Source organism: Pseudochaenichthys georgianus, chromosome 13, assembly GCF_902827115.2.
Source record: "Pseudochaenichthys georgianus chromosome 13, fPseGeo1.2, whole genome shotgun sequence".
In the NCBI taxonomy this organism is placed as follows: Eukaryota; Metazoa; Chordata; class Actinopteri; order Perciformes; family Channichthyidae; genus Pseudochaenichthys; species Pseudochaenichthys georgianus.
In genome coordinates this window covers 1,437,676-1,449,699 of record NC_047515.1, presented here as the reverse complement: position 1 = coordinate 1,449,699, position 12,024 = coordinate 1,437,676, and the positions used below count along the sequence as shown (strand labels likewise).

At 42.0% G+C, this 12,024-nt stretch overlaps 1 protein-coding gene across 5 annotated transcripts in view; it reads left to right on the top strand.

Moving 5' to 3' along the window:
• The window catches only part of LOC117457382 (sodium/calcium exchanger 2-like), a 220,193-nt gene that overhangs the window by 171,903 nt on the left and 36,266 nt on the right, over positions 1-12,024 (top strand). For all 5 annotated transcript variants that reach the window (XM_071205299.1, XM_071205300.1, XM_034097444.2 and 2 more), the window contains one exon: positions 5,642-6,015. In XM_071205299.1, the coding sequence (XP_071061400.1) occupies positions 5,642-6,015 (374 nt within the window). The remainder of the gene's footprint in view (positions 1-5,641; positions 6,016-12,024) is intronic.

Here is a 12,024-nt window from a genome sequence, read left to right as displayed (position 1 = left end):
TTTATAAAGGGATATACGCTCAAAAGATGGCGTATACGCCAGTTTCTACGCAATGTTTGCGATTTATAAAATACTAACTTGACGGGAAAACGTGCGGTCCTCCACGCAAACTCTAACCCATGCGTACGCACTAAGCATAAAAACGGGAGAGACGAGAAACTGCGACCCCGTTGGCAGAAGGAAGAATGGAGAGAAATATGTGGAAATAATACCATAAACAGAATGTTACCTCTCATTTATCATATATGAAGAATTCATTTTCAAACATTAATTAAAGCCAATCTTAAAATGATTTAACAAACACCTGATTGAGACTCCTCAGTGCACACACACACATAACTTGGAGAAATAAATAAATACGGATATGTTATTTAAAACCACCTCGACTATGTTGTGTTAATGTTATGAAATGTTTTCTCATAAATGATGCGGTTTTGCATTTCTATAGGTTGTACGAGCATGGTTTTATATACTACCATGTTTAATCATGTGTTATGCCGTTTGCTAAGACTTGATAAGTCGCTCATAAAACACAGGAGGTATGAAGCTAAGAACACCATGTGGTCAATTGTACAGCTGATATAACACAACACATTGGTTGTATTTCCTCTAACTGGTGGATATAGAGTTGCTGCAGTGGAGACGCTGCGCACAGCTGATCGACAGCTGGGACACAAACCACCAAATACAAAAACATAATCCAGATCCAGTCGTCATGACTCCACTCCGGAGGGATTCCCCGATCACTTCTTACAGTCTCTCATCAAGGGGGGTCTCCTGTCCCCGGCACAACCACACTGCCTGAGGAAGGCTATGTGTATTGTTTTGTCATGGACCTTTTTCGGACCACTTATTTATTTATTTTGGTGACGATCCGACCTCCATGCTGCTACTCTGGTTCAAACGGCATCCACCAAACAATATTTATCTCCACCTCCCAAAATAACCAACATCTGACACGGTGTGAGACGTCTTTTTTAGCTGCTCTGTCGTCATTTCCTGCTCTTCTTCATAAAGTCAGTCAGAATGAATGAATGAGCGTTACGTGAAGCCCGCAAAAGCTGCACCGCATTTCGAGTCGATTGTGATTTATAAAGGGAAACCGGCGTAGGAAGTGCTGTACGCACTTTCCTCGCCGGTACGCAATGTTTGGTGAATCGGAAAATGTCGGAACATTTCTGTACCTATTTTTTGGATTTCTACTACGTAAGCAACCTTCCCACGTGAATCCTACGCACGGCGTTATACATGAGGCCCCTGCACTTTTGAAACAACATCATAACTGTGAGGGAATCACAATCGCCTGTTGACGTTTATGGGCAACAGGCTGAGTCTGTTATCTCTCTTAAGGAATGGGAGGCTCCAGCTATCTTGATAAACCAGTTCAACTCTCGGTCACGAAATGGTTTACGGCTGTGGGAACGCTGGCTTCAAGGCCATTAAGGGTGATTCAGGGTTCCCCAGCTGTTTAGTCTATCTCCCCAAATATGTTGTTTACTCTCTCTGAACTAGTTAAAAGGGCTATCGAGAGAGAGGCGCTGCAGAATTGATGTGGCAACCCACCCGTGCAGTCAGAACCTCTGGCTGCTGTGACTTGTGATGTGAAATTCTCCGGCCGATACTTGTAATAAAACACCAGTGTTTGACATCAAAGCTCCAACTCTCCTCGTGTCTCTCTGAGTCCTGACTCTCCATTGCTGCAGAAGTTTCCCTTACAATAACATTAATCTGGCTGCTATTTAGGAATTATTTATCTAATATATCATTCCAATCACTTGCACTATTTCACTTTTCTTCTTTTTGCATTTACTATTTACTTGCACAATTATTTGTTCTGTTTATCTGTTTATTTTGTTGCACTGTTGGAGTAGCCTGTGACCTAAGATTTTCATCGTCATAACTACACTGTAGCTATGCACGTATGAGGAATACTGTACAAGCCTTGAAACCTTAAACACATGGCTGCGCATCACCACCGCTAAACTAAAGGCGGCTAATTTTTGGCCAACACATATTTCATGCATCTAACCAAAAACACGTTCAAAATACAGTTCATTTTGAGACTGAACCAGATGTGGTAAAATGCTAACCCATTTTGTGGTTTCAGGACTCATTCCTGCACCACTCTGTTGTTAAAGGTCCCATGACATGGCCATTTCTACTGATCATAATTCCATTGTTGAGGTCTACTAGAATAGATTTATATTGTGCAATGTTCCAAACTCACATTGGTTTCTCAAACAGCATCTCTGTATAGCATGTGTATTCACTCTCTGTCCTAAACGGCTTGTTGGAGCTCCTGCCCCCCCCCCCCCCTCCATCCCCCCCTCCCTGTGATCCCAGTGTGCTCCGATTGGTCAGCTCGGCCACTCTGTTCTGATTAGTCAACCACCAGAGAGGCTCCGCCCATGTCTAACACAGTGCTTTTTTCGGCTCTGAGCGGAACATCAGTCTTACGATGGCGTCGGTCAGGGGCAGACTGGCCATTGGGAATACCGGGAGTTTTCCCGGTGGGCCGGTTTTTTTTCTTTGCCTAAATCCTACCGGCCCACATTTGTAAGTGTTCCAGCCCACACCCCACTGGGCTGGGCTGGGCCGTTTTGATCTATCTACATATGTTCTTATCATATAACAGATTCTATCAGATAGTTTCACTTTCACACATCAGACCCGTTTTTGTATAGTTTGTGTATACAGTAATAATAATAATAATAAATCAATTTTATATAGCGCTTTTCTGAACCCAAAGACGCTTTACATTTGGGAGGGAGGGTAGACAAGCAAAACAAAAACAAAGACAGAACCAAAAAGAAACAAAACACAACAGAAAAGCAGTCAGGAGGAAGTTGATTGAGTATACAGTATTGTAGCGAGCCCTGGGTTCAGAGGGAGGGGCTTGCATAGGGGAGGGGGGGGTTGGCAGGGAAACGGGGTTCAGGGGGAGTGGCTGTACCCGTAGGATAGAAAAGGGGCAAGTGATGTCTGACTCAGAGGTTGCACGGCTGTGGAGAAGAACGTGTTGCCCACATTCTGTTACTGAGTTTAGGCTAGTTAGCTAGCAGGTTTATTGTTTTGGGTGCAGTCACTTTTTCCTCCACTTGCTGTTCAAATACATGTTGAAAGAAAAAGTAAATCTGTTCATATGGGTGTTGAGAGATGTATCCATAGGTTTAGTCCCTAATGTTGCTCTCAAAGTGCACCAGATTGATGCATTTAACTTTAACATTTAAAAATCTCTTCCCGGGGGAGCATGCCCCCGGACCCCCCCTCCCCCCAGAGGAGGTGAGGTCCACCACCTGCCCACACCCCCTGTTAAATTGTCTCACCCACATTGAGGATGCTTCCTACGGCCATGTTTTATTCAATGCGTCAAGTCAGGCAAATTGGGTCCAGATGTTGTTGCATCAATGATCTGTTAACATTAAAATCACTAAATATATGCTGTAACTATTTTGCTCTGGCAACTCAAGGGCTGCTCAGGTAATGTGATTACTATATGAATAATGGTCCAGAATAACATTAAATGCATAGGGTTTTTTGTTAAGAAACATACTTTCGTCGCCGGCCGGCCGATACATGCCGCGCATTAAGTGGGCCTGTCTGTCAATTAATCCCCGGGCCACTTTTTCCTCCCAGTCCGCCCATGGCGTCGGTACAGCCGTATCTGTTATACGCTAACTAACCGAACTGTACCTACAACTGTTGTTATTTAGGTGCACTTGTGGAAACTGCGCCATGATGCCTACCGAAGTGGAAAACGTCTGTTGCAAAGACATTAGAAAGGTGGCCTAGCTGACAGTTACAACATTATGTAGCCAGCTAGCTGAAAACACCAACAACAAAACATTATATGCCAAGATATACAGACACCATACATACCCCACACCCTGCAGAACCTCCATAACATGTACAGATTCGATTATAGACCTTTGAGGCGTAGAACGGAAGAAGAGTAAGTTATTTTTACCTGTAATAAACTACTACTGTGTTTGATGAAAAATCAAATCATGGTTTTCTAGATACCTTGTTTGTTTTAAACATCATAAATACACAAACAACAATGAATACTTACAGGTTGTGTACCGAATCTCTCGCTGGTCCAAACAAAGTAGGAACAGCATCGTCCTTCAGTGTTCTACGCTGTGCATATCCGGCATGAATCGCTGCAATGTTTGCGAAGCTGGTCCGTGAAATGCCGCGCACACAGTACAATACCGGCTCGAACATCTGAAGGAACAGTGTTAACAAGAAATGTCAACCGCTGACTTCGTCGTGGTTCTGCCCTCGGTAAGGCATGCATTGAAGATTTCCCCTCACAAGACAGGAAACAGACCCTCGTCTGCATGACTGGATACAGTTTTGAACTGAACCTGAGCTTCCAACAGTATATATGTTCTGCTGGCAGAGGTTGCGGCCATAGCTCTACTACTGGGTATCCCTACGCAGCGATACCCAGGAAGAAAGCATTGGAAAATGAGAAATCTCCAACGAAGCGTTTTGGGGAGGTCTTTTCTGTGTTAGAGTTTTACTCGCTACAGGGTGTACTTTGAGGGTTTGTGACTCTGCAGACCGTTTACATGCATAAAAACCTTCATAACACACAAGGGGACGGGTAATAACCAGAAAAGCATGACATGGGACCTTTAAGACATTAACCAGGAATTGATAATATCTCCAAAAAAGGAATCAGATTTTCACCTTCTTCATCTCGTCATGTTTCATCTTGACAGACCACATCCAGAGTATGTTTTCAATCTGAATGGAAAGATGTAGTCTGGATCATTGGATTACGATGCCAACGTAATCTGATTTGATCGTGCCCACCTCCAGTAATTGCGCTATGGCATAATCAGATAATAATCTCTCTGTTTATGAGAGTTGTGACTGGAGCCTCTGTTTCTGTGCTGAGGGAGAATATCTTAGCCCTGCCTCTTCTCAATACACAGCACAAATACCCAGACCAGGATTCATTTCAGTTACTTTAAATATTTAGAATTAAGCAGCAGGGCATCTGGGAGATGTCTTCTGGTAGCTTCTAATCATTATTAGCTCCTGTAAAATACAATTCCCCTCTAGAGATCTGTGTCTTGACTAAAAGGATTCTGCATAATGAGTTGTGTATAAATAGTGCATGATATCTAAAAATTCATATTAAATTGCAAGTATCCATATAAACTGTGCTCGTTACATGCTGCTTTGTAAAATGTACCATCGGTGAAAAGTCCAATTGAGTTGAACTGACTACAAAAGTCATTCATTATTTAACCTTCTCTTTTCCGCTGTAAATCCACAGAAAAAAGAGTGGATTTTTCACCAGGGGTTCAAGAAATCATGTTACACTTAAGTATTGGGAAATTATATTTTGTAATATTGTACTGATTCTTAAAAATATATTTATTTTGTATTATTTAGTTAAAAAGATACAGTCAGTGTGGTCAATGTGATCTGTCTGCATACAGAATGTTGTGTGTATGTTGTGTCATCATATAGGGCCTATATGATGACACAACATACAGCCTCCACTATGCATCCGCGATCCATCCTGCTTTATTTCTTAAATGATAGAAACATTTAAGGTACAGCGTGTGTTGAGTACAGTGTTCACCATCTAATCCAAACCTAACGACCCTCTGTGTCTCAGGTTGGTATAATCGATGACGACATATTCGAAGAGGACGAGCACTTCTTTGTGCGCCTGCTGAATCTGCGAGTTGGCGACGCCGAAGGGATGTTCGAGAGCGACGAGGTGGGAGCCGCCCCCAAAGGTCAATTGCTTGAGCCCCTGGTTGCCACGGTGACCATCCTGGACGACGACCACGCCGGCATCTTCACATTTAGCGAGCGCATGGTGCGGGTGAGCGAGAGCGTGGGCACCATGGAGGTGACGGTGGTGCGCAACTCAGGGGCCCGCGGCACCGTCATCCTGCCCTACAGCACCGAGTCCGGGACCGCCAAGGAGGGGGAGGACTACGAGGAGGCCAGAGGGGAGCTGGAGTTCAACAACGACCAGACCACGTGAGTCACACTGATGGCAAACAAATGTATCCCAAGACCTTTTACATTTTTACACATTCGCATTTGAGAAAATCCCTTGACTCCTTGGTCTACTGCTCCAACCTCAGACCCTCACGTATCACACCACCCTTTGCATAACGGGTGAAATGACTCATTACTTTGTAGTGCACCCAATTCTGCCATTTCTCTTGGTTCCACTTGATATATTGGTCTCATCAAGAACACACACTCATCGAGCCTGTTGAGTGCTGTCTAGACAAAGTTATTGAGCAGCTGCTGAAGAAACTAGAATATGTAGCAGATGAAAAGACCCTGAGACCAAAACAGAAGCTAAAGCAAAGAGAATATCGGACTTGTATTCCCAGGCAGACAAGAGCTAACAGCACGGTGGCTTTATGTCCATTGAATACAACAACTTTATAGGCAAGGCAATTTATATACAGTGTAGCACTTTTCAACACAAGGCAATTCAAAGTGCTTTACAAAAATGAAAGACATTAAGAAAATGGCATTTAAAAACAGTCATTAAAAAGCAAAGATAATAAAAGAAACATTAAAAGAAAAAATACATGAATAAAAGTTACAGTGCAGTTTAAGATATGAATAGCTCGATTAAAAGCAGCGGCAAAAAGAAAAGTCTTTAGTCTGGAATTTAAATGTTGAAGGTGATAGTCGGCTGATTTAGAGCAGGAATGTGTGTGTTAGTCTGTGCTCTGTAGTTCTTCTGTCCGTCATCACCCTTACTTCTCTCCCATTCTCATCTTGCCTCTTATTCATTCAACCCTCTTTCCTCCTTTTCACCCATTTTAGCTTTGTCTTGTTTCCCGCTCTCTTACTTCATCCTTGTGTAATCCTATACATGATGTATTAGAGCTAACAAGAGGGGAGTATCATTCATACTTGAAATGGTTTGGTTTGGACCCCAAAAGTCAACACGGCACATCGTTGCACGGCAGGAGGGAATACTAATGGAACTTGGATTTAGGATTTGATTTCTAGTCAAGAAAGCCGGAGTTACCCTCGATCATTATTGAACCACTACGCTGCAATTTGGCTCCAGATATTGAGTCTGTTTCTCTGTGGGCCTTGTCAGTCCACTCAGCGTTAGACTGAAGAGATTTAAGCGTCTTTGGGTTCAAGAAAAGCGCTGAAGATACAACTTATTATTATTATTATTATTAAGCTGTGATCTGTTAACCCATAGTGTGTTCAGCTGTATCAGCAGGGCGGACCAGAGACTAACCTTCTGTTGCTGTTGAAGTTTGAAGAACAGCTTTAATAAAGCAGTTACTTCCAGCTTGGGAGAGGAATTATTCAGCACTTGACACTGAAACTGGAAGCTGCTCTTCTTTAGATCTGCACACATGCATCATGCATGATGCTTACAGTTTATTTTACCAACGACTGTGGATTTCTTCCTTTCCTTTTGAACTGCTTCTCTTCTGTGATCAGTGATTCTTAGCCTGGGGGGGGGGGTTACATAACATTGCCTTTAGTAGGTAAATAATCTTCCTTGAGATAGATGTCATGCTGACATTAGCATTGAGCTTAAACCCCACTGTGCCTGAGAGCAGCCTCACAGCTTCGAGCACCACGACAGACTGTCAGGGCCGACCAATGATCACCACTGTAATGCTCAGCATGAATACAGGAGGTTAGCATCAACAGTGAAGATGATTGATATACTGCATTGTCTTGACAAAAATGGATAATAATAATAATAGCGTGTTATGCTGAGCAGAGAAATAATTAGATTAGGAAATAAATAATAAGAAAAACAATGCAGTTAAAAGGTTGCTGATGTACACCGAGGCAAAGAGAGGACATTGTATTGCTGAAAGGAAATGTGTTAAAAGAACGTTTCTACTTGCCCCCTGCTGTGTGGAACAAATGCACTTTAGTAGTTCAAAGGATTTTGATTTCTATTGTTTATCAAATCGCTCTCTAAGTAATCCAAGCGATATCAGTAGTTTCTGTAAGATATATATGTGAAGTAGTTATGGTGTGGACTCCACCATCCCCTTGACATTGGTTTACAATGGTTGGTAAACTGGTGTGGACAGCCCTTTACACTTGTTATGACATCTTGGTTTGAATAAATACAACAGGTGCATATCTGTCTACCGGTTGTGAGGATTGCAGATACTTTGACACGTAAATCTGCTGGTCATGCAGCGTGAGATTTACACATGTCTTGTTGGTTGACTCTGTATGAGTTGAAGTTGGATTAGGTAAACTTAAAAAAGATATGTATTTATGAAATGGTCAAATATTATTTTAGATAACCACAGCATACTGAATATATATGAAATAGTTGGTGAGAGCATCTTTATTTCACACTGGTTGGTTTCTTTGGTTCTATGCTTGTGCAGCACATGTGTCAAACTCGATCGGACTGCTGCCTGTGTGATATTGATTCCAGCCGCTCTGATCTGATAGAACCTGGCAGGGTCGTTGAGTCACAGAGACCTGGATCAGGTGAGACAGCTGGTGGGGGGGGGGTGGATCGATCTAAAGTCTGTATCTGTGACCATGGAAAGGCTCCGCTCTTCAGGGGAAATGTATTCCAGTTTGTTCCTCCAGTAGTTAGAGAGCCCAGTCAGCATGGTATACTTCACTCTCACATCCCTGCTGCTGGACGGACTAGTGTCCCTCAGCTGCAGCACAGCTCCCTCTCTCTGCCCTCTGTGGCCTGGCTGTCTGATGACATGATGAACAGACCTCCAGGATTCTGACAGTTACACTCTCTGTGACTGCTTCCTGCTTCTGCAGCTGGGTTCTTTATCCTCTGCTCAGTGAAGAGAAGGTTTGACCCCTGACCTCAGCATGTCATGTAGAATCAGAGTGAAGACAGTCTGACATGTGTCTGTGCTTCTTTCTCTTGATAAACACACACTGAAAAAGCTGAACCGTTGACTTTATTAAATATAGCACGTCAACAGATTTCACATAACTGTCTTAGGTTAGTGTGGCAAATGGCTAAATGTGTGTGAAGCCACTGCTGTACAGTCATATAGTACAACTGGCTTCATCGGATAGCAATAATATTAAGTTGAATATTATTGCCCAATATTTTTGATTTAAACCTAATATTATTGCTTTCAATTAAACTAATACAGTTATGTGAAATCTGTTGACATAACACATTTAATTAAAGTCAACAGTTCAGTTTTTTCATAGTCTAATAATTATATTGTGACCTTACCTGAACCTGAATAAATGAAGGTTGATCGCTGTATAATGCTCATGTGATTAAATCACCAGAATCGATAAGGCGGTCCTTAAGTAACGAGCCTGGAAATTGCAAATTGTGTGATTTATAGTCCGATGTTTTGTTTGTCTGAGATGCTGCCAGTTGTACTATGACTGGACTGTACTGCTGCTTTGCACACATTTAGCCATTTACACACTGACATAGAGGTCGTTCACAGTTTGTTATGGATGCTCTGCATATCTTCCGTCGCAAACTGTGAACCCAAGTGTTTTGATTGTACCTTGCAATAAAAAAAAATGCAGGCGCACAAAAAAGCCCTTTAAAAAGTTAATTTAGGCCTTGTAACTAATTCACCAGCAGCTTCAACGGTCAGATCTCGCTTGAAGGGAATATATCTGCACTTGTTGTTCGGAGTTTGAATCTTTATGGTTTTGATAAAAGCGTCAGCCAAATGAAATGTAATGTAACGTCGGTCTGGTCTATTGGTTTATTGGCTGTGAACATGATCGCCTTTGAGGAGTTTGTAATGAAATAGATGTCATGTAATGGCAGAAGCGTGGTGAGAGCAGCGATGTAGTGCAGTTAATATATTTCAGCAGTTCCTCATTGCTGTAACGTTCCTGCTGTATTATTATCAAGCTGTGCGCTCATCCTCACCTCCACTCATCCTCACCTCCATTTTTAATGCAGTATTTTCTGATTTATGGCGCAACACAAAGATATTTCACAAAGATATTGACTTTAATATGTCATCAACATGAAACAAGAATATGAACCTGGCTTCATTCAATGTTCACACAAGAGTTCTACATCCTGACACATCCTTCCAGTGCTTCTCAAAGTGTGGTCCGCGGACCACTGGTGGCCCGTGAGCGCCCCCTAGTGGTCCGTGAGTATATTGGTAAAATGTAACAAATATCTCTGCAATGGAGCGAGCTTAAGTTTCACTTTTGATTGCATGATATAGCCCAGATAAACACCTTCATCACAAGTGGTATGAAAAAGTTTGAGAAACACTGAATTCTACACTGTCTCAACTGAAAGAGGAAACACATTACAAATATAATAAAATGTGGAGACTTTGGGATATTTATCTCCCATTCTTTTACTTTTCGGGCATTTTACAGACCAAACATGTCGTTGATGTCACCGTTTACCAAACTACCACTTTTTCTGAAAAATGCTTAAAATGACGCAATATATGTTAAATACATGGTTTACACATGTAATTACTGGGGTTCTATTTCTTCTGATTACCTAATTTGGGCACATTTTCCGGGCGCAAACCTACCTCTTTTGGATTTGGAAAGGTTGGCATGTATGCACTTAATGATCTCATATGTGCAAGTGTAACATACACACATTAACACTTAGGACCGCTAAGTGTAAACAAGGTAAATATAGCTAATTCTAGCTGTGCAATAAGCATGTGTACAGGCCATGTATGTATAATAAGAACGGTACAGGCTAGTATGGCTAACGCTAGCGTGTATGCTAACGCTAGCGCGAATGCTAACGCATTTTCTCATTGTGTTCAAACCGTTTAAGCATTTCCAAATGTCATCACATAAACACAATACATGTTACTAATCCTTACAGTGTAAGACTTACACTTACAGTCATTGCTTTCAGACGGAATTTACCCTTTTACTCTTCAGGTTGCAAAGGGAAAATAAGTAGCAGTCTACTCATTGATGTCTACTGCCATGCTATTCAGTAGTGATGTGTCGGTCGCGAACGAGCCGATTCTTTTGAACGGCTCTTTGGTACGAACGAGGGGAACCGAGTCGTACTTGGTGAGAGCCGTTCTTGTTATCGTTCAATCGTTGGTCAGCACAACGTATTCTGTGAAGATCCGCCCCTACTCTGATTGGTAGGTTTCAGCACGAGGAGTGAGATGGGGTGTGTCTTAACGGAATACGCGAGAGAGAGAAGTCATAACGTGTGGTAGAGGACAGACAGACAACGTGTTTTTCGGATGGAAAATGAGCCAAACGCAAAAACGCAGCAGCATTTGGATTCACTTCAACCAAAACCCAGGCAGTGATAGAGCGCACCATTTGTAAAGGCAGCATATCCTGTAAAGCAGGGTCAACAAATAATCTCCATCGCCACTTAAAAAGACAGAGGGTACATTCAAAGCAGTACATTCACTGACATGAATGACATGGATATGGCGCCACCTTGTGTCATGTTTACAATGCAGATTATTGACATTAGGTCTGGCAATACAGTCAATCATTATCCTGGTGATTATTTCGCAGATAAACCTAGTAACCCCACCCCCTTTAAAAAAAAACGGCTCTTTTGAACGGCTCTTTGAAAGGAACGGAGCCATAAGATCCGGCTCCCTTCAAAGAGCCATAATTCCCATCACTACTATTCAGTTCACTTATTCCTACTTCCTGTACCTGGTTTCCTGTCTAACCTTCAGTACACATTTTACAAATATATAAATGTGCAAATATGAAACATACAGGTCAATATCACCTTGCTATTGGTAGCTGAACTGTCATACCCCAACACATATGCTTAGATATAAATACCTAATTTTGAATTATTTATACACAATTAACACTTATAGAGTGGCGAAGTCCCTCCCCTTCCGGTGGACCTCCATGGGACCTTATTTCGAAAAGATTATGTATTGAAGTCAATGGAGAGAGAGAGATTATCTTTCGATCCCGTTTGAATTGTGCCACGAATTACACATATGATGTTTCAATCAGGAGAGACGTGATGTATGAAATACATGTATATTACCGGGACACATAATATGAAGGAATAGTGATTGA